This window comes from Pristiophorus japonicus, chromosome 23 (assembly GCF_044704955.1).
Source record: "Pristiophorus japonicus isolate sPriJap1 chromosome 23, sPriJap1.hap1, whole genome shotgun sequence".
In the NCBI taxonomy this organism is placed as follows: Eukaryota; Metazoa; Chordata; class Chondrichthyes; family Pristiophoridae; genus Pristiophorus; species Pristiophorus japonicus.
In genome coordinates, this window is record NC_091999.1 from 7,524,157 (window position 1) to 7,546,107 (window position 21,951).

At 49.7% G+C, this 21,951-nt stretch overlaps 1 protein-coding gene across 1 annotated transcript in view; it reads right to left on the reverse strand.

Moving 5' to 3' along the window:
• wdr46 (WD repeat domain 46) overlaps nucleotides 1-21,179 on the reverse strand; it is an 88,158-nt gene extending 66,979 nt beyond the window's left edge. The window contains exons 1-3 of the mRNA XM_070866751.1: nucleotides 21,126-21,179; nucleotides 20,844-21,023; nucleotides 18,666-18,746 (exon numbers count right to left, since the gene is read on the reverse strand). Of these exons, the coding sequence (XP_070722852.1) occupies nucleotides 18,666-18,746; nucleotides 20,844-21,023; nucleotides 21,126-21,179 (315 nt within the window). The remainder of the gene's footprint in view (nucleotides 1-18,665; nucleotides 18,747-20,843; nucleotides 21,024-21,125) is intronic.
• Nucleotides 21,180-21,951: the final 772 nt, after the last annotated feature.

Below are 21,951 nucleotides of genomic sequence, written 5' to 3' on the forward strand. Positions count from 1 at the left end.
ATGAGAGGTGACCTTATCGAAACGTATCAGATTATGAGGGGGCTCGACAAGGTGGATGCAGAGAGGATGTTTCCACTGATGGGAGAGACTAGAACTAGAGGGCACGATCTTGGAATAAGGGGCCGCCCATTTAAAACTGAGATGAGGTGAAATTTCTTCTCTGAGGGTTGTAAATCTGTAGAATTCGCTGCCTCAGAGAGCTGGAACATTGAATAAATTTAAAGACAGAGATAGACAAGTTTCTTAACCGATAAGGGATAAAGGGGTTATGGGGAGCGGGCGGGGAAGTGGAGCCGAGTCCATGATCGGATCAGCCATGATCGTATTAAATGGCGGAGCAGGCTCGAGGGGCCGAATGGCCGACTCCTGCTCCTATTTCTTATGTACCGAAGGAAGGATGCACTTGCCATAGAGGGAGTGCAGCAAAGGTTCATCAGACTGATATAATGGTGCAGATATAATGCAGGGAATCTCCTGGATGGGTCGGAGAGGAATTTTCCCAGATTTTTTCTCCCTAAATTGGCCTGGGTTTTTATCTGGTTTTTGCCTCTCCCAGGAGATCACATGGCTCCGGTTGGGGTGGAGTGTAGAATGTTTCAGTGTAAGGGGTGTCACAGTTGTGTGAAGCGGACTGGTTGGGCTGGGTGCTCTTTGACTTTCCGTCATTGTTCACAGGTTTATATGTAACTTTCAGGGCTGCTGACCAAGGGCCGTGCGGCTCTTTGTCGGCCGGAGTGGACACGATGGGCCGGAATGGCCTCCTTCTGTGCTGTAAATTTCTATGTTTCTATGTATGATTCCTGGGATGAGGGGTTTGTCCTATGAGGAGAGATTGAGTAGACTAGGCCTATATTCTTGAGTTTAGAAGAATGAGAGGTGATTTCATTGAAACATGTAACATTCTTACAGAGCTCGACAGGGTAGATGCAGGGAGGGTGTTTCCCCCCCCCCCCGGGCTGGGGAGTCTAGAACCAGGGGTCTCACAGTCTCAGGATAAGGGGTCGGCCATTTAGGACTGAGATGAGGAGAAATTTCTTCACTCAGAGGGTGGTGAATCTTTGGAATTCTCTGCCCCAGGGGGCTGTGGAGGCTCAGTCCTTGAGTATATTCGAGGCCGAGATGGGTAGATTTTTGGATATTAAGGGAATCAAGGGATATGGGCAGGAAAGTGGAGTTGAGGTCGAAGATCAACCATGATCTTATTGAATGGCGGAGCAGGCTCGAGGGGCCGAATGGCCGACTCCTGCTCCTAATTCTTATACGTTCAAGGTTTGAGTAAGTGAACACTGAACATCCTGATTGCGCAACGTCCCGATTATTACACAGGTGAACAAAAAGCTTGCTCAAAGAGGTAGGTTTTAAGGAGGAGAGAGAGAGAGGCGGAGCAGTTTAGGGAGGGAGGGAATTCCAAGGCTTAGGGCCCAGGCAGCTGAAGGCACGGCCGCCAATAATGGAGCGATTAAAACCGACGACGCTTAAGAGGCCAGAACTGAAGGATTGCCAATATCTCAAAGGTCATCCAAAACTCAGCTGCCTATGTCCTAACTCGCACCCAGTCCCGCTCACCCATCACCCCCTGTGCTCACTGCCCCGTGTCCTAACTCACACCCAGTCCCGCTCACCCATCACCCCCTGTGCTCACTGCCCCGTGTCCTAACTCACACCCAGTCCCGCTCACCCATCACCCCCTGTGCTCACTGCCCCGTGTCCTAACTCACACCCAGTCCCGCTCACCCATCACCCCCTGTGCTCACTGCCCCGTGTCCTAACTCGCACCCAGTCCCACTCACCCATCACCCCCTGTGCTCACTGCCCCGTGTCCTAACTCGCACCGAGTCCCACTCACCCATCACCCCCTGTGCTCACTGCCCCGTGTCCTAACTCACACCCAGTCCCGCTCACCCATCACCCCCTGTGCTCACTGCCCCGTGTCCTAACTCGCACCCAGTCCCACTCACCCATCACCCCCTGTGCTCACTGCCCCGTGTCCTAACTCGCACCGAGTCCCACTCACCCATCACCCCCTGTGCTCACTGCCCCGTGTCCTAACTCACACCGAGTCCCACTCACCCATCACCCCCTGTGCTCACTGCCCCGTGTCCTAACTCGCACCCAGTCCCACTCACCCATCACCCCCTGTGCTCACTGCCCCGTGTCCTAACTCGCACCCAGTCCCGCTCACCCATCACCCCCTGTGCTCACTGCCCCGTGTCCTAACTCGCACCCAGTCCCGCTCACCCATCACCCCCTGTGCTCACTGCCCCGTGTCCTAACTCACACCCAGTCCTGCTCACCCATCACCCCCTGTGCCCAGTGTCCTAACTCACACCCAGTCCCGCTCACCCATCACCCCCTGTGCTTACTGCCCCGTGTCCTAACTCGCACCCAGTCCCGCTCACCCATCACCCCCTGTGCTCGCTGACCTACATTGGCACCCAGTTAAGCAACGCCTCGATTTCAAAATTCTCATCCGTGTTTACAAATCCCTCTATGGACCTCGCCCCTCCCTATCTCTAATCTCCTCCAGCTCTACACCCCTCCCTATCTCTGTAACCTCCTCCAGCCCCACAACCTCCCCAGAGATGTCTGCACTCCTCTAATTCTGCCCTCCTGACCATCCCTGATTATAATCGCTCCACCATCGGTGGCCGTGCCTTCTGTTGCCTGGGCCCCAAGCTCTGGAACTCCCTCCCTAAACCTCTCCGCCTCTCTCCCTCTCTTTCCTCCTTCAAGACGCTCCTTAAAACTGACCTCTTTGACCAAGCCTTGGATCACCTGCTTTGATTTCTACTTATGTGGCTCGGTGTCAAATTGTTTTATCTTAATCCTCCTGCAAAGTGCCCTGGGACCTTTCACCATATTAAAGGCGCTATATAAATACAGGGTTGTTGTTATTAGCAGTGTTCCCTCTTAATATATTTTGCTGCGCATGGCCCGTTTAAATTTGCCGCACATGCCTGGTATCTTCAAGTGGAGGAGGTTACCGAGATAGGGAGGGGTGTAGGGTCTGGAGGAGGTTACCGAGATAGGGAGGGGTGTAGGGGCTGGAGGAGGGTACAGTGATAGGGAGGGGTGTAGGGGCTGGAGGAGGTTACAGAGATAGGGAGGGGTGTAGGGTCTGGAGGAGGTTACCGAGATAGGGAGGGGTGTAGGGGCTGGAGGAGGGTACAGTGATAGGGAGGGGTGTAGGGGTTGGAGGAGGTTACAGAGATAGGGAGGGGTGTAGGGGCTGGAGGAGGTTACAGAGATAGGGAGGGGTGTAGGGCTGGAGGAGGTTAGAGAGATAGGGAGGGATGTGGGGGCTGGAGGATGGAACAGAGATAGGGACGGGTGTAGGAGCTGGAGGAGGTTACAGAGATATGGAGGGCTGGAGGAGGTTACAGAGATCAGGAGGGGTTGTAGGGGCTGGAGGAGGTTACAGAGATAGGGAGGGCTGGAGGAGGTTACAGAGATCAGGAGGGGTTGTAGGGGCTGAAGGAGGTTACAGAGATAGGGAGGGGTTAAGGGGCCTGAGGAGGTTACAGAGATAGGGAGGGTTGTAGTGCTGGAGGAGGTTACAGAGACAGGGAGGGGAGTCGAGCTGGAGGTGGTTGCAGAGATAGGGAGGGGTGTCGGGGCTGGAGGAAGTTACAAAAAAATGGAAGGGTTTAGGGGCTGGAAGAGGTTACAGAGATAGGAAGGGGCGCAGGGCTGGAGGAGTTTAGTGATTGGGAGGAGTGCAGGGCTGGAGGAGGTTACAGAGAAAGGGCTGGAGGAGGTTACAGAGATCGGGAGGGGTGTAGGGCTGGAGGAGGTTACAGAATTAAGGAGGGGTGTAGGGCTGGGGGAGGTTACAGAATTAAGGAGGGGTGTAGGGCTGGGGGAGGTTACAGAGATAGGGAGGGGTGTAGGGCTGGGGGAGGTTACAGAGATAGGGAGGGGTGTAGGGCTGGGGGAGGTTACAGAGATAGGGAGGGGTGTAGGGCTGGGGGAGGTTACAGAGATAGGGAGGGGTGTCGGGCTGGGGGAGGTTACAGAGATAGGGAGGGGTGTAGGGCTGGAGGATGTTACAGAGATCGGGAGGGGTGTAGGAGGTTACAGAGAAAGGGAAGGGTTTAGGGGCTGGAAGATGTTATAGAGATAGGGAGGTGTGTAGGGCTGGAGGAGGTTAGAGATCAGGAGGGATTGTATTGTATAGGGTTAATTATGATATTCCGACATTTACAGTGTGTTTTCTGCTCCATGCCTCGTGGAATGTTGTTGATGCAAGAGAGAGAGAGAGAGAGAGAGAGAGAGAGAGAGAGAGAGAGAGAGAGAGAGAGAGAGAGAGAGAGAGCTTGATGCACACACCATCTTGTTTATGGGATGATCGGCGCCTCGAGATCTCATGCTTTGTGGAAGAACAGCTGGGGCCTTACAGATTAAGAGTTGGCCATAAGCCACACGCACCCATGTTTGTTCAATAGTATAAAGGAACGGAACTGTCCCGTAGCTCTTTGAACTTCACCTTGGACCGTGATTAGCGAGCGGTGCTGGGACTCCCAAGGCTCCTGACCAGCCGTCGTTGCAGAGTTCCCGACGGGCCGAAGGTTGTGAGCTTTGTTGCATCTTATCATACTTCCCTTTTCTTCGTAAACTGTATTATGTTCCTTTTCTCTCAGTAAGCGGTGTTTTATCTTTACTTCATTTGTCTTGTCTCTTATTGAACATTCATCCAGATCCCGAACCTGGGTTTATTAATATCGATCCAAAATGTTTTGGCGTCACGAACAGGATCCGGTAAAATGTTTGAGAGAAAAGACAAGAAGCAGTTTCTTCCTGCGGGAGAGAAGTATAGAATACCAGGGTGGGGCACGAGGGATGAGGGTTTTGGCTCTCTTGCCAATGTGCTAGCCCGGTTTGGACCCCCACAACATGGGGATACACCGTTATTGGAACAGAACAAAGATAGAACCGTAGCCCACGCGGTACTGTCTCTCCTAGAGAAAGCCGGCTTCCCCCACAGGAGAAAAATAGTCCCCCACAAATGGGATGGATTTTGTTGACAGCCTTAAGGGCGATGTGGAAACAACTTAAGGAAAGTGAGGCAGAAAAGCTACTGTTAAAAACAGCTGGTATGGTTTCGGAAAGTCAAAACCCGACTCTGACTCAAGCGGTCCGCACTGCACAAGAACGGGCGATAAAGTCAATGAACAATCAGAAACTTTAATATGCCGTCTGGCGACAGTACAGAATTAAAAGAAAGCCAGACGACGGAAATTACAGCTGGATCGGTCAAAGGTACGTGCATCGGTAGCTGGACCCACTTGGGATCCGGCTCGCTGGGACGGAGACATCTGGTATTCCTCTGACTCAGAATACGAATGGACAGATGGAAAGGTGGGGGGGAAACAGGAGGAAACTAAAGACCCTCCCCCATACGCTCCGAGCACGGAGGCTGGACCCCTTATGACAAATAAGACGAAACAGCAAGATGGGGAACAGCCGGTAACCACCAGAGAGGTGCGTGACTTCACCACTAGTGAGTGACAAGAAATAGGGTCTCGATTTCGCCAAAAACCCGGGGGATCATGGTCAGAATGGCTAACCCGGATTTGGGACCAGGGAGCATCAGGCGTAATACTTAACCCCAAAGAGTTAACAAAAATGGGGACTATGACTACGGAGCACCGTATCACAGCAGTGGTACAGAATGTCCAGGGCACAGGTTCGCCATGGGACATGGTTACTATTGGGGTCCGGCAAAAATATCCCTCTGCCGTTGATTGGGAAGGGGAGGTAATACTTTGGAATACTACGGCGGAGGGTGCGATACAGTTACGCAACATGGCAACACAGGGAGGATTGTATCACCAGCAATATGGGGGGCCAGATCAGGAGCTCTTTACGGCAGGAATGCAGAGCAGGCTGAAGAGTGGCCCTCCTATGATGAGGGGTGCGCTACTCGCATTATTGGGACCAGCACAAGGGCAGCGGGTGGGGCACACTTGCCTGTTGTTAGGACAGTTAGAGGATGCGGAAGATAGCGTGCGAGAGTAGAGAACGGCTAATGTAGAGGGGGATCGGGACCGGCGACAAGGTTCGACCTCGGGGAAAGGTACAGGGTCAGGAAAGACAAAAAAAAAAAGAATTACGCGGAGGGACATGTTCGCGGCTTTGCTGAAGGCAGGGGTCCCCAAGGGAAAAATTGATGGAATCCCAACAGGAGCGATGTATTCTATGTGGAAGCAACACTGCGTCCCGGGAGCAGGGAAGGGTGAAAGGAGGGAGGTAAGGGAGACCAAGTCGGATAGTGATAAGTCTGCGGATACGGAGAAACCACCTCCCGCTAGCCTATACCCCAACGTAGAAGAGCTGTGGAAGGCTAGTAATCCCCTCGACTAGGGGTGTGGCCGGGATCCAGGAGTACTCCCCGTTAGAACCACATCAACCCCAGCTCCCGGGGATCTGAGGCCACACATTCCGATTACGATACATTGGCGGGGCGGGGGGGGGGAAACATACAAAGAGATGTGGCTTTAGGGGCAGAAGTTACTATTATCCATGGAAATCCTAGCAAACACACAGGGACCCATATGATGATTAATGGGTTCGGAGGGGCAGAAACCCCCGCTGTCCAAACAACTATCAGAATGGGGTTGGGAAATGGGCCCCCGCGCAGGGCAACGGTCTTAATATTGGCAGTTAAGGAAGATATTATTGGGATGGACCTTTTAAAGGGAACCACACACACACACAACACCTCGTTCGGGCGATTCTCATTCGGGATACGGGCGATCACTGAGATTGCAGAGGAAGCAAAGTGGGAACCAGTGGTAATACCACGGCCATCGCGTATGGTGACTATGAAACAGTACCGAATACCTGGGGGACACAAAGAAATAGGGGAAAGCATACAAGGGCTCTTGGAGGCGGGTACCATTAGACATGCGGTGTCCCCCCACAATCGCCCCGGTTTGGTCTGTGCAGAAACCCGATAAAAGTTGGAGGATAATTGTGGACCACCGACAACGGAACTGATTTGCCCCTCCCCTGGCAACCGCTGTCCCAGGTGTAGTAACTATAACAGAAGAAGGTGCGGAGTGGCATGCGGTAATTGACCTGGCCAATGTCTTTTTCTCCATCCCAATAGCGGAAGAATCCCAGGACCAGTTTGCATTCACTTGGGAAGGGAGGCAATACACGTTTAAACGCCTACCTCAAGGTTACCTACAGAGCCCTACCCTATGCCACGGATTGGTGGCTCGGGACCTGGACATGTGCCCGCTGGCTCCTGATGTCTCACTGGCACACGACATCGATGATGTACTAATATAAGGGGTCCCACCGAGGCCGTGGTGTCAGAAGCCCGAGCTACTTTAGTCCAACACATGCGAGACAGGGGCTGGGAGATAAATCCGAAGGTGGTGCAGGGCCCTAGCCAGACTGCCCAGTTAATGGTCTCGGGCTGAGCGCATCATACCCGAGCCCGTGAAGAATAAAATTCAAGAAATGGCCACCCCCACGAATAAAACTGAGACAACGGGTCGACTGGGTTACTGGAGGAGACACATACCACACCTCACGATGCCATTAAAACCACTGTATGCCGTAACACAAAAAAAGGCCCACTTCGAGTGGGGAAAGGAATAACAGGCGGCTTTTGATGTAGCCAAAGAAGCTGTAGCTCAGAAAATGAGACACACAAGGTCGTGCGAGCACAGCAAATGGTATATCGCAGACAGAGCAAGTAAAGGGAAAGAAGAAATCACCCGGCGTATTGAGCATGTGGCTGAACACCCACAAACAGCTGAGAGTGAACTTACGCTGCCGTCTGTCAGTTTAACCCAGGAGTCACCGATCTCCTGGGATGTGACTTTTGAACAGTTAACACCAGAAGAGCGTAGCCATGCCTGGTTCACAGATGGCTCAGCGGTCTGGCAAAACGGCCCTCAGCGATGGCGAGCCGCTGCCTTCAATCCAAAAGCCCAGACCATTGAGCATGATGAGGGCGTGGGAGGCACCAGCCAACGAGCAGATCTAGCAGCTGTAGACCTTGCGTTAGAAGAGGAACAGCAACAAGTACACATATACACTGACTCGTGGGCAGTAGCCAATGGCATGGTGAGCTGAATGAGAAACTGGCGTGAACATAACTGGCAAAAAAACTGGGAAAGACTTGTGGGGAAAGCACCTATGGGAACAAATATGGTCCAAAGCCCAGAAGATGAAAATAACTATATCATGTGGACGCTCACATGAAAAACACTTCAAAGAGTTCTGAATATAATAACACCGTTGATAATATAGCCCGGGTACGGGCTGTTAAAGAGGCGGAAGAGGAAGAATATGGCACAGGCAAGTGGGCCCACCACAAATCTGGACATTTGGCCATTCAGGGTACAATACAATGGGCACGAAATAGGGGGTTACATTTGATTACGGACGGTGTTAAACAGATCATAAACACCTGTGAAATTTGTCAAAAGGTGAAGCATTTTCCCCTACAACGACAACCCGGTGCCCATATTAAGAGAGGGACTCAACCAGCACAAATATGACAAGTTGATTATGTCGGACCTTTACCATTGCAACAACGGGTCCAATATTTGCTCACTGCTGTTGATACCTACTCTGAACTTTTGATCGCTTATCCAGTGACTAAAGCGAATCAACAAAGTACGATTAAAGGACTGGAGAATTTAATCACATGCTACGGTGAGCCAGCAGATGTACAGTCCGATAATGGGTCGTACTTCACAGGTCAAACAATGCAACATTGGGCGGTAGACAACGGGATCTATTGGATGTTTCACATACCTTACTATCCACAAGCTGCAGGGTTAATAGAACGCATGAATGGACTACTTAAGCAACAGGTTAAAATATTAACTCCCACTAACACATTGCAAGGGTGGTTAAAGGTCTTGCCACAAGCAGTGCGCAATCGGAATCACCGACCATTGCGGGGGGGAACTCCCATAAGCCACATGTTAGGCAATGTTAGTGTCCCCACTATTGAAAAAGGAAATCAAACTCAGGACACAGTTTGTGAAGGAGGAAAAGTGTGGGTGCAGTACCCCCAGAAACCCTTACAAGCAGGGGAAATCTTAGCGAAAGGAGCAGGAAATACTTATTGGGTGCTCCTGACTGGTCAAGATATTCCTCTCTGTGTTGACAAGGGTAAATTGACTAAACGAGGCTGAAATTAATATAGTGATGCTTCCTCCCACAGGAATTCTGCCCAAAATGGCGACTTACCAACTCATGCTGGCAAGTCTCTGTGTCTCGTTATCTGTGAGTGTGCTACTTCCATCCTCAAACACAGCACGGGATGGCCGTACAGGGTGGCGGTTAGCTAACGCTGATCGTACGCAAGACAATCAAGGGTGGATTGTAATTGGTGGGACATCTTTTACGGATGGTCCCCAAAAACATCCGCCGCTTTGAAGCTGTTAATACATCCTATCGTTGTTTTACTCATCGCGTTCGTACTGCTTGTCTGTATTCTTCGGTGTAGATTGTGGCCGTTGCTTCCGCATACTCAACCTGTCACTGATGCATTGGGCCTTCAATTTGATAATATTACTTAGAATGTCTAAATATCAAGGGTGGATTGTACTGTATAGGGTTAATCACATACTGTTAATTATAATATTTAGACATTTACAGTGTGTCTCTGTCCCGTGCCCCGTAGAATGTTGTTGCTATAGAGAGGGAAACGATCTTGGGACACACACCAGCTTGATATGAGACGGTCGGCGCCTTGAGTAAATTTTAGTAAGTAATTTAAGGGTTAAGTCATGGCAGGAGAGCACGGACCCTTGTCATGCTCCTCCTGTGCTATGTGGGAAGTCAGGGACACTATGTGTGCGGGAAGTGTGTCCAGCTGCAGCTCCTGACAGACCGCGTGGCGGCACTGGAGCTGCGGATGGACTCACTCTGGAGCATGCGCGACGCTGAGAATGTTGTGGATAGCACATTTAGTGAGTTGGTCGCACCGCAGGTAAGGGTTAGGACAGATAGTGAATGGGTGACCAAGAGACAAGGCAAGAGCAGGAAGGTAGTGCAGGAGTCCCCTGCGGTCATCTCCCTCCAAAACAGATATACCGTTTTGGATATTGTTGGGGGTGATGACTTACCAGGGGAAGGCACCAGCAGCCAGGTTCATGGCACCATGGGTGGCTCTGCTGCACAGAAGGGAAGGAAAAAGAGTGGGAGAGCGATAGTGATAGGGGACTCTATTGTAAAGGGAATAGATAGGAGTTGCTGCAGCCGCAACTGAGACTCCAGGATGGTATGTTGCCTCCCTGGTGCAAGGGTCAAGGATGTCTCGGAGCGGCTGCAGGGTATTCTGGAGAGAGAGGGTGAACAGCCAGTCGTCGTGGTAAATGCAGGTACCAACAATATAGGCAAGAAGTGGGAAGAGGTCCTACCAGCTGAATTTAGGGAGCTAGGAGTTCAATTAAAAAGTAGGACCTCAAAAAGGTAGTAATCTCTGGATTGCTACCAGTGCCATGTGCTAATCAGAGTAGAGGGAGCAGGATAGTTAGAATAAATACATGGCTTGAGCAGTGGTGCAAGAGGGAGGGATTCAAATTCCTGGGTCATTGGAACCAGTTCTGGGGGAAGTGGGACCTGTACAAAAGGGACGGTCTGCACTTGGGCAGGACTGGAACTGATATCCTAGGGGTAACATTTGCGAATGCAGTTCGGGAGTGTTTAAACTAATATGGCAAGGGGATGGGAACCTATGCAGCGAGACAGGGCAACGTAATATGGAGTCAGAAACAGATGGTAGAAAGGTAAAAAGCAATAGTGGAAGGCCGAGTAAACAAAGGCAAGAAACAAAAAGGGCCACACTACATCATAATTCTAAAAGGACAAAGGGTGTTAAAAAAAACAAGCCTGAAGGCTTTGTATCTTAATGCAAGGAATATCCGTAATAAAGTGGATGAATTAACTGTGCAAATAGGTGTTAACAGATATGATGTGATTGGGATTACAGAGACGTGGCTTCAGGATGATCAGGGCTGGGAACTCAACATCCATGGGTATTCAACATTCATGAAGGATAGAATAAAAGGAAAAGGAGGTGGGGTAGCATTGCTGGTTAAAGAGGAGATTAATGCAATAGTTAGGAAGGACATTAGCTTGGATGATGTGGAATCTATATGGGTAGAGCTGCAGAACACCAAAGGGCAAAAAACGTTAGTGGGAGTTGTGTACAAACCTCCAAAAACAGTAGTAGTGATGTTGGGGAGAGCATCAAAAAGGAAATTAGGAGTGCATGCAATAAAGGTGCAGCAGTTATCATGGGTATTAGTTTGGGCTAACCAAACTGGAAGCAATACGGTGGAGGAGGATTTCCTGGAGTGCATAAGGGATGGTTTTCTAGACCAATATGTCGAGGAACCAACTAGAGGGGAAGCCATCTTAGACTGGGTGTTGTGTAATGAGAGAGGATTAATTAGCAAACTCGTTGTGCGCGGTCCCTTGGGGAAGAGTGACCATAATATGGTGGAATTCTACATTAGGACAGAGAATGAAACAGTTAATTCAGAGACCATGGTCCAGAACTTAAAGGAGGGCAACTTTGAAGGTATGAGGCGTGAATTGGCTAAGATAGATTGGCGAATGATACTTAAAGGTTGACTGTGGATGGGCAATGGCAGACATTTAGAGACCGCATGGGTGAACTACAACAATTGTACATCCCTGTCTGGCGTAAAAATAAAAAAGGGAAGGTGGCTCAACCGTGGCTATCAAGGGAAATCAGGGATAGTATTAACGCCAAGGAAGTGGCATACAAATTGGCCAGAAATAGCAGTGAACCCGGGGACTGGGAGAAATTTAGAACTCAGCAGAGGAGGACAAAGGGTTTGATTTGGGCAGGGAAAATAGAGTACGAGAGGAAGCTTGCAGGGAACATTAAGACGGACTGCAAAAGCTTCTATAGATATGTAAAAAGAGAAAAAGGTTAGTAAAAACAAATGTAGGTCCCCTGCAGTCAGAATCAGGGGAAGTCATAACAGGGAACAAAGAAATGGCAGACCAATTGAACAAGTACTTTGGTTCGGTATTCACTAAGGAGGACACAAACAACCTTCCGGATATAAAAGGGGTCAGAGGGTCGAGTAAGAAGGAGAAACTGATGGAAATCCTTATTAGTCGGGAAATTGTGTTGGGGAAATTGATGGGATTGAAGACCGATAAATCCCCAGGGCCTGATGGTCTGCATCCCAGAGTACTTCAGGAGGTGGCCTTGGAAATAGCGGATGCATTGATAGTCATTTTCCAACATTCCATAGACTCTGGATCAGTTGCTATGGAGTGGAGGGTAGCCAATGTAACCCCACTTTTTAAAAAAAGGAGGGAGAGAGAAAACAGGGAATTATAGATCGGTCAGCCTGACATCGGCAGTGGATAAAATGAATGTCATAGCAGCGCATTTGGAAAGAGGTGACAAGATAGGTCCAAGTCAGCATGGATTTGTGAAAGGGAAATCATGCTCGACAAATCTTCTGGTATTTTTTGAGGATGTTTCCAGTAGAGTGGACAAGGGAGAACCAGTTGATGTAGTGTATTTGGACTTTCAGAAGGCTTTTGACAAGGTCCCACACAAGAGATTAATGTGCAAAGTTAAAGCACATGGGATTGGGGGTAGTGTGCTGACGTGGATTGAGAACTGGTTGTCAGACAGGAAGCAAAGAGTAGGAGTAAATGGAGACTTTTCAGAATGGCAGGCAGTGACTAGTGGGGTACCGCAAGGTTCTGTGCTGGGGCCCAGCTGTTTATATTGTACATTAATGATTTAGACGAGGAGATTAAATGTAGTATCTCCAAATTTGCGGATGACGCGAAGTTGGGTGGCAGTGTGAGCTGTGAGGAGGATGCTATGAGGCTGCAGAGTGACTTGGATAGGTTAGGCGAGTGGGCAAATGCATGGCAGATGAAGTATAATGTGGATAAATGTGAGGTTATCCATTTTGGTGTAAAAACAGAGAAAGACTATTATCTGAATGGTGACAGATTAGGAAAAGGGGAGGTGCAACGAGACCTGGATGTCATGGTACATCAGTCATTGAAGGTTGGCATGCAGGTACAGCAGGCAGTTAAGAAAGCAAATGGCATGTTGGCCTTCATAGCGAGGGGATTGGAGTACAGGGGCAGGGAGGTGTTACTACAGTTGTACAGGGTCTTGGTGAGGCCACACCTGGAGTATTGTGTACAGTTTTGGTCTCCTAACTTGAGGAAGGACATTCTTGCTATTGAGGGAGTGCAGCGAAGGTTCACCAGACTGATTCCCGGGATGGCGGGACTGACATATCAAGAAAGACTGGATCAACTGGGCTTGTATTCACTGGAGTTCAGAAGAATGAGAGGGGATCTCATAGAAACGTTTAAAATTCTGACGGGTTTAGACAGGTTAGATGCAGGAAGAATGTTCCCAATGTTGGGGAAGTCCAGAACCAGGGGTCACAGTCTAAGGATAAGGGGTAAGCCATTTAGGACCGAGATGAGGAGAAACTTCTTCACCCAGAGAGTGGTGAACCTGTGGAATTCTCTACCACAGAAAGTTGTTGAGGCCAATTCACTAAATATATTCAAAAAAGGAGTTAGATGTAGTCCTTACTACTCGGGGGATCAAGGGGTATGGCGAGAAAGCAGGAATGGGGTACTCAAGTTGCATGTTCAGCCATGACCTCATTGAATGGCGGTGCAGGCTCGAAGGGCCGAATGGCCTACTCCTGCATCTATTTTCTATGTTTGAGATCTCATGCTTTGTGGACGAGCACCTGGGGCCTTACAGATTAGGAGTTGGCCATAAGCCACATGCACCCATGTTTTGTTCAATAGTAAGTTTGTTTGATAGTATAAAGGTACAGCACTGTTCCGTAGCTCTTTGAACTTCAGCTTGGACCGTGATTCGCGAGCGGTGCCGGGACCCCCAATGCTCCAGACCAGCCGTCGCTTGTGGAGTTCCCAACGGGCTGAAGGCAGTGAGTGTTGTTGCATCTGATCATACTTCTCTTTTCTTCGTAAACTGGATTAATATGTTTCTTTTCTCTCAGTAAACGGTATCTTATTCTTTACTTCATTTGCCTCGTCTCTTATTTAACATTCATCCAGATCCCGAACCTGGGTCTATTATTATCGATCCAAAACACACCGTTGATAATATAGTCCGGGTACGGGCTGTCAAAGAGGCGGAAGAGGAAGAATATGGCATCGGCAAGTGGGCCCACCACAAATCTGGACATTTGGCCATTCAGGGTACAATACAATGGGCACGAAATAGGGGGTTACATTTGACTACGGACGATGTTAAACAGATCATAAACACCAGTGAAATTTGTCAAAAGGTGAAGCATTTTCCCCTACAGCGACAACCCGGTGCCCATATTAAGAGAGGGACTCAACCAGCACAAATATGACAAGTTGATTATGTCGGACCTTTACCATTGCAACAACGGTTCCAATATTTGCTCACTGCTGTTGATACCTACTCTGGACTTTTGATCGCTTATCTAGTGACTAAAGCGAATCAACAAAGTACGATTAAAGGACTGGAGAATTTAATCACATGCTACGGTGAGCCAGCAGATGTACAGTCCGATAATGGGTCGTACTTCACAGGTCAAACAATGCAACATTGGGCGGTAGACAACGGGATCTATTGGATGTTTCACATACCTTACTATCCACAAGCTGCAGGGTTAATAGAACGCATGAATGGACTACTTAAGCAACAGATTAAAATATTAACTCCCACTAACACATTGCAAGGGTGGTTAAAGGTCTTACCACAAGCAGTGCGCAATCGGAATCACCGACCATTACGGGGAGGAATTCCCATAAGCCACATGTTAGGCAAAGCTAGTGTCCCGACTATTGAAAAAGGAAATCAGACTCAGGACACAGTTTGTGAAGGAGGAAAAGTGTGGGTGCAGTACCCCCAGAAACACTTACAAGCAGGGGAAATCTTAGCGAAAGGAGCAGGAAATACTTATTGGGTGCTCCTGACTGGTCAAGATATTCCTCTCTGTGTTGACAAGGGTAAATTGACTAAACGGGGCTGAAATTAATATACTTAATGCTTCCACCCAAAGGAATTCTGCCCAAAATGGCGACTTACCAACTCGTGCTGGCAAGTCTCTGTGTCTCGTTATCTGTGACTGTGCTACTTCCATCCTCAAACACAGCACGGGATGGCCGTACAGGGTGGCGGTTAGCTAACACTGATCGTACGCAAGACAATTTCACCTGTCCTTCCGGGCAAGCCTGCACTATAGGACATGGAGCGTCACTTGTGACACATGCGGGTACTGGGGAGGCCCAGGGCAGATGCTATTAACAGTCAGCACGGAGGCCAACATCACATTATCATTCAAGTGGCAAAAAGATATGACAATGATATGCAACGTGTCGTTATTGTACAAAGTCACATGGTTAAGGAGTTGGGCCCGCAACATTACATCAAGCAATGACACCTATGTCAGACGAAATTAAGTTAAATGCGTCTGTATGGTATGGATATACAAATGCCTCCGTAATCACTGGTCGGGAGATTATGGGCCACTTTTGGTCAATGCTTGTAGTTAAGCATTCTAAGAGCCCCATGGATTACACTCTACATGTACACCTGTGTTTACATCCCTACCCATGTTAACTCTCACACTACAAGTACGGTATGCGGACAAGCTGTCTGACACTTGTAATATAACAATTAAGGCAAGTCTGAAAACATCGGAGACAAAGGCGTGATATATTAGTGACAGAGTATTCAAACAGGCTCATTTAGACAGACTGTGAAAATTCACAGACCCCCCAAGTCAAGGCTGCTGCATGCAGTTCGGCATGTTGCATTAACTCATCAATCAACTTGACATTTTAGGACCCTTGGGTAGTGAGCCAATAAGGTCAAAGAAGGCGAGTTCTTTTCTGTAAATTGATCCAGGTATAAAATACAGCCATTTTGACCATGTGTCTCAGTAAGAACAAAGACCTGGCTTGAAGTCAAGCAGTGTGTTGCTCTCTGCCAAGATTAAAAAGTTAAAACTACAATCGGAGTTCGTATTTCATTGGAAATTAAGAGATCTAACAATTAGCCACAATATTAGGAGGCGTAGGAACAGGAATAGGAGCATTAAACTCTGTGGATAGCGAGACCTTACAAAACAAAATACAAAAGGTAGGGAGACTCACTGGAGATGCGATTCGATTGCGAAATGCATGGGCCAGAGGTCTCACAGGACAGATGTTTTCTAGTTGGCTGTCGGACGTAACGCGGTGGGAACACATAGATAAAATTACTCAAGCGATAGGGAGTGTCACTGGGCGACAACAAGAATTAGATCATCACACACAATGCATGTTTGAAGAAGTAACCCGGCAACTATTAAGGGCCGAGTTAGAATGTATTGTCATGTCAGGACATGCAAATAGTCGGAGCAAAATTTTTCACTTCGGCAATAGAAATCTAGGGGGTAAAACCTGATATGCAACATACACATTGTGATGACCAGGGGTGTAACTTTACTATGAGAACAGTCAATTATCACAAAAACCAACATTTGGTGCCAGTTTATAGTGCTTCCCCACCTGTATGGCCATAATCTGTGAGTACCTGAGTTCAAGGGTGGATGGATTGATGCTAGCAATAGAACTCACCAAGCTCAAGATTGTCAAATATGGCATTTCGGTATGGCTTGTCCTTTGCACACACCTGTGTTTGAACCATGCTCCCTTACAGCATACAGCAGGAACATGTATTTGGACACCTGTACCATACAATGATACAATTTTACATGAAATCGGACAGAATCATGTTTGTATCACTAGTGTCTAGCCCATTCATCTTGTCGGCGCCCGTAAAGATCTTCCTCTAAATGCTTGTTTTAAAGATGTGTATACCATATATGACCTTCATTCTAAAAGGTCATATCGATTGGGACGATGGAAAAATGTTGTGTGCCATTGCACTGTCCTAGGCATTACTAACCTTCCTCCCACTGCAGACCTAACTCGTTTAGCTCAATTTCTAAAAGATAACCAAACGGTCACTAACGAACTGAGCAAACGAGGGCGTACTCTTCATACTCTGCAAGTTGCTATGAGTTACAGTGAAGGCACCTTGGTCAGAGTTGCGACAACGGTCACTGACCTTACAGTACACTATTGGTGGGACATCTTTTACGGATGGTCCCCAAAAATATCCACCACTTTGAAGCTGTTAAAACATCCTATCGTTGTTTTACTTGTCGCGTTATTACTGATATTACTGCTTGCATGTATTCTTCGGTGTAGATTGCGGGCATTGCTTGCGCATATTCAACGTGTAACTGATGCATTACACCTTCAACTCGATTATATTACTTAGAATGTCTAAATATCAAGGGTGGATTGTATTGTATAGGGTTAATTATGATATTCCGACATTTAGTGTGTTTTCTGCTTCATGCCTCGTGGAACGTTGTCGAGGGAGAGCGAGAGCGAGAGCGAGAGCGAGAGCGAGAGCGAGAGCGAGAGCGAGAGGGAGAGCGAGAGCGAGAGCGAGAGCGAGAGCGAGAGGGAGAGGGAGAGGGAGAGCGAGAGCGAGAGGGAGAGGGAGAGGGAGAGGGAGAGGGAGAGCGAGAGGGAGAGCGAGAGGGAGAGCGAGAGGGAGAGCGAGAGGGAGAGCGAGAGGGAGAGCGAGAGGGAGAGCGAGACCATGATGCACACACCATCTTGTTTATGGGACGATCGGCGTCTCGAGATCTCATGCTTTGTGGAAGAACAGCTGGGGCCTTACAGATTAGGAGTTGGCCATAAGCCACACGCACCCATGTTTGTTCAATAGTATAAAGGAACGGAACTGTCCAGTAGTTCTTTGAACTTCACCTTGGACCGTGATTGGCGAGCGGTGCCGGGACCCCCAAGGCTCCTGACCAGCCGTCATTGCGGAGTTCCCGACGGGCCGAAGGCTGAGAGAGCTTTGTTGCATCTTATCATACTTCCCTTTTCTTCGTAAACTGTATTATGTTTCTTTTCTCTCAGTAAACGGTGTTTTATCTTTACTTCATTTGTCTTGTCTCATTTAGCATTCATCCAGATCCCGAACGTGGGTTTATTAATATCGATCCAAAACAGGGTTACAGTGATAGGGAGGGGTGTAGGGCTGGAGGAGGTTACAGAGATAAGGAGGCGTGTAGGGGCTGGAGGAGGTTACAGAGATAGGGAGGGGTGTCGTGGCTGGAGGATGTTACAGAGATAGGGAGGGGTGTCGGGGCTGGAGGAGGTTACAGAGATAGGGAGGGATGTAGGGTTGGAGGAGGTTACAGAGATAGGGAGGGGTGTAGGGGTTGGAGGAGGTTACAGCGATAGGTTGGGGTGTACGGGCTGGAGGAGGTTACAGAGATAGGGAGGGGTGTAGGGGCTGGAGGGGGTTACAGAGATAGGGAGGGGTGTAGGGGCTGGAGGAGGTTACAGAGATAGGGAGGGGTGTAGGGGCTGGAAGAGGTTACAGCGATTGGGAGGGTTGTAGGGGCTGGAGGAGGTTACAGAGATTGGGAGGGATGTCGGGGTAGGAAGAGGTTATAGAGATAGGGAGGTTATAGAGATAGGGAGGGGTTGGGGCTGGAGGAGATTACAGAGATCGGTAGATTTACGTACCAAAAAGCTGAAAGTTGCTCTCATGCCTGTGATTCTGAATAAAATTCACTCACCAGTTTAATGTTCCCTCCCCGCTCGAACTTTTTGATCACCTCCTGAGGGATGGGCGCCGGCCCTGGAAAGGGGTCTTCTTTCTGTGGGGGGGGGGGGGGGGAGAATAAATTGACTGTTTTAAGTATTTCTCGGGTAATTTTGAAGATGAATGTGAAGTGCAGGAAGAAATTGTGAATCGGAAGAAATAAGGGTAGACCAAACAAGTGTCCAGCCGAGTGTCAGGATTGATGATTCATTACACGGTACAATAGCTGAAGCTACTTGAACAATGTGAACATAAATAACTGATCACAGGCAGCTGCAAACGTCTGAAGGCCCCATCCAGCCTGCCTGACTCCAACCTTGGGAGGATAAATGTGAAAGAGGGTATCACCCAAGGGTTGAGACAAAGCCCTCGACATGCCATGGTCCTGTCCCTATCCGACTCCCGGCCCACCCTTCGAGAGAATACAAGACCGACAAGGTATTTCAGGACAGACGGTGAAGGTACGAATTGTTCGTGCCACCAGTCGTCTGTTCGACTACGCGTCTGAGTTAGAAGGTTGTGGGTTCCAGTCCCACTCTAGGGACTTGAGCACTGAGGGATGAGCAATGTCGGAGGGGCGGCACTGAGGGAGTACTGCACGGTCGGAGGGGCAGTACTGAGGGAGCACCGCACTGTTGGAGGGGCAGTCCTGAGGGAGCGCCACACTGTCGGAGGGGCGGTACTGAGGGAGCGCCGGGCTGTCGGAGGGGCAGTACTGAGGGAGCGCCGGGCTGTCGGAGGGGCAGTACTGAGGGAGCGCCGCACTGTCGGAGGGGCAGTACTGAGGGAGCGCCGCACTGTCGGAGGGGCAGTACAAAGGGAGCGCCGCACTGTCGGAGGGGCGGCAATGAGGGAGCGCCACCTTTGGGATGAGACGTTAAACCGAGGCCCCGTCTGCTCTCTCAGGTGGATGTAAAAGACCCCATGGTCACTATTTTGAAGAAGAGCAGGGGAGTTCTCCCCGGTGTCCTGGGGCCAATATTTATCCCTCAATCGACATAACAAAAAAGATTGTCCGGTCATTATCACATTGCTGTTTGTGGGAGCTTGCTGTGCGCAAACTGGCTGCCGCATTTACAACAGTGACGACACTCCAAAAGTACTTCATTGGCTGTAAAGCGCTTTGAGACGTCCGGTGGTTGTGAAAGGCGCTATATAAATCCAAGTATTTCTTTAATGGTCATGGTCGTATGCCTGCTATGTCTGTCCCGATTGGGTGTGGAGTTGGACTATATTTGAACTACCGCTCCTTAATAAAATGCCTTATGACCGCCCACCCCCTCCCCACAAGACCCTTTGGGTAAGTGTGTGACCGGTGACCCGAATCTTAGTGCTCACAAGCACAGAAGGAGCGTGCGGTGAAACAGTCTGGGGTGTAGGGGGAGGCAACTTCAGCCTTCCGTGTCACTGTGGTGGGAGGGGAAGCTGGTCTCGGGCGGGCACAAGCATTAGGAGCAGGAGTCGGCCATTCGGCCCCTCGAGCCTGCTCCGCCATTCCATAAGACCATCTTCTGTCTCAACCAGGAATCAGTTATCTCGACTGCTGACCACCATTCTGGTCGCCGCATGATGGAACTGCAACGAAGGGTCACCAGACTGATTCCTGGGATGGGGGGCGGATTGTCCGATGAGGAGAGATTGAGCAGACTGGGCCTGTATTCTCTAGAGTTTAGGTGATCTCATTGAAACATACAGGATAAGGGGTCGGCCATTTAGGACTGAGATGAGGAGGAATTTCTTCTCTCAGAGGGTTGTAAATCTGTGGAATTCTCTGCCCCAGAGAGCTGTGGAGGCTCAGTCTTTGAGTATATTCAAGACAGAGATCGAGAGATTTTTGGATACTGAGGGGAACCAAGGTATAGGGGGCTGGAGCCTTATCGCTTAAAAATCTGTCTATCTCCGCCATAAATATATTCAGTGTCCCAGCCTCCACAGCTCTCTGGGGCAGAGAATTCCACAGATTTACAACCCTGGTACATCAGCCATGATCTCATGAAATGGCGGAGCAGGCTCGAGGGGCCGAATGGCCCACTCCTGCTCCTATTTCTTATGATACAGCGGCTGAAGAGGATTTGCAGGGCTGTTTGAACACCAAATTATTTTCTCAATTTAAACCATCCGTGAAACTCTGTTGGTGAAAATCCCGACTTACTCCTGAAAGCACTCGTTTCCCACGAGCCCTTGCTTTCTGATACTTCCTTGGCTCGGTCCGAGGTGCCTTCGGGCCAGCTGTCTCCTTCTCTGCAGGCTCTTCCTGGTCCTTCCGCACGTCGCCAGTCGGTGTAACATCCCCAGCTGTCGTCGTGTCAGCCTCCCAGTACCGCTTCCTGTTCTGAAAGGGGCAACGGACATAGCGATAAACACACTGCAATGATCCAGCCAGTACATACCGGCTCAAGTGTGTGTGTGTGTGTGTGTGAGCGCCCCCACTCACCAACTGCAAATAAATCAGTGTGAAAACAATCGGCTGAAGGCGACAGCGCCCCATACCACTACAAACTAACACTCTCTGACCAATGTGCTGTGGGGCCGGCAGCTCTCTGTCTCTCTCTCTTATCCCTCCCCCGCTGTTGTCTCGCTCGCGCTCCCCACGCCCCACTCTCCCCCTCACCACCACCTCTCTCTCTCTCTCTCTCTCCCTTCCCCAGTCTCTCTCTCTCTCTCTCTCTCTCTCCCTCCCTCCCCCAGTCTCTCTCTCTCTCCCCCACAGTCTGTCTCTCTCTCCCCCCCAGTCTGTCTGTCTCTCTCTCTCTCTCTCTCTCTCTCTCTCTCTCCCCCAGTCTCTCTCTCTCTCTCTCTCTCTCTCTCTCTCTCTCCCTCTCTCCCTCTCTCTCCCTTAGTCTCTCTCCCTCTCAGTCTCTCCCTCTCCCAGTCTATCTCTCTCTCTCTCCCCCAGTCTGTCTCTCTCTCTCTCTCTCTCTCTCCCTCCCTCCCCCAGTCTCTCTCTCTCTCTCTCCCCCACAGTCTGTCTCTCTCCCTCCCCCAGTCTCTCTCTCTCTCTCTCTCTCTCCCTTCCTCCCTCCCCCAGTCTCTCTCTCTCTCCCCCACAGTCTGTCTCTCTCTCCCCCCCAGTCTGTCTCTCTCTCTCTTTCTCTCTCTCTCTCTCTCTCTCTCTCTCTCCCCCCCAGTCTCTCTCTCTCTCTCTCTCTCTCTCCCTCCCTCTCTCCCCCAGTCTCTCTCTCCCTTAGTCTCTCCCTCTACCAGTCTCTCTCTCTCTCCCCAGTCTGTCTCTGTCTCTCTCTACCCAGTCTGTCTCTCCC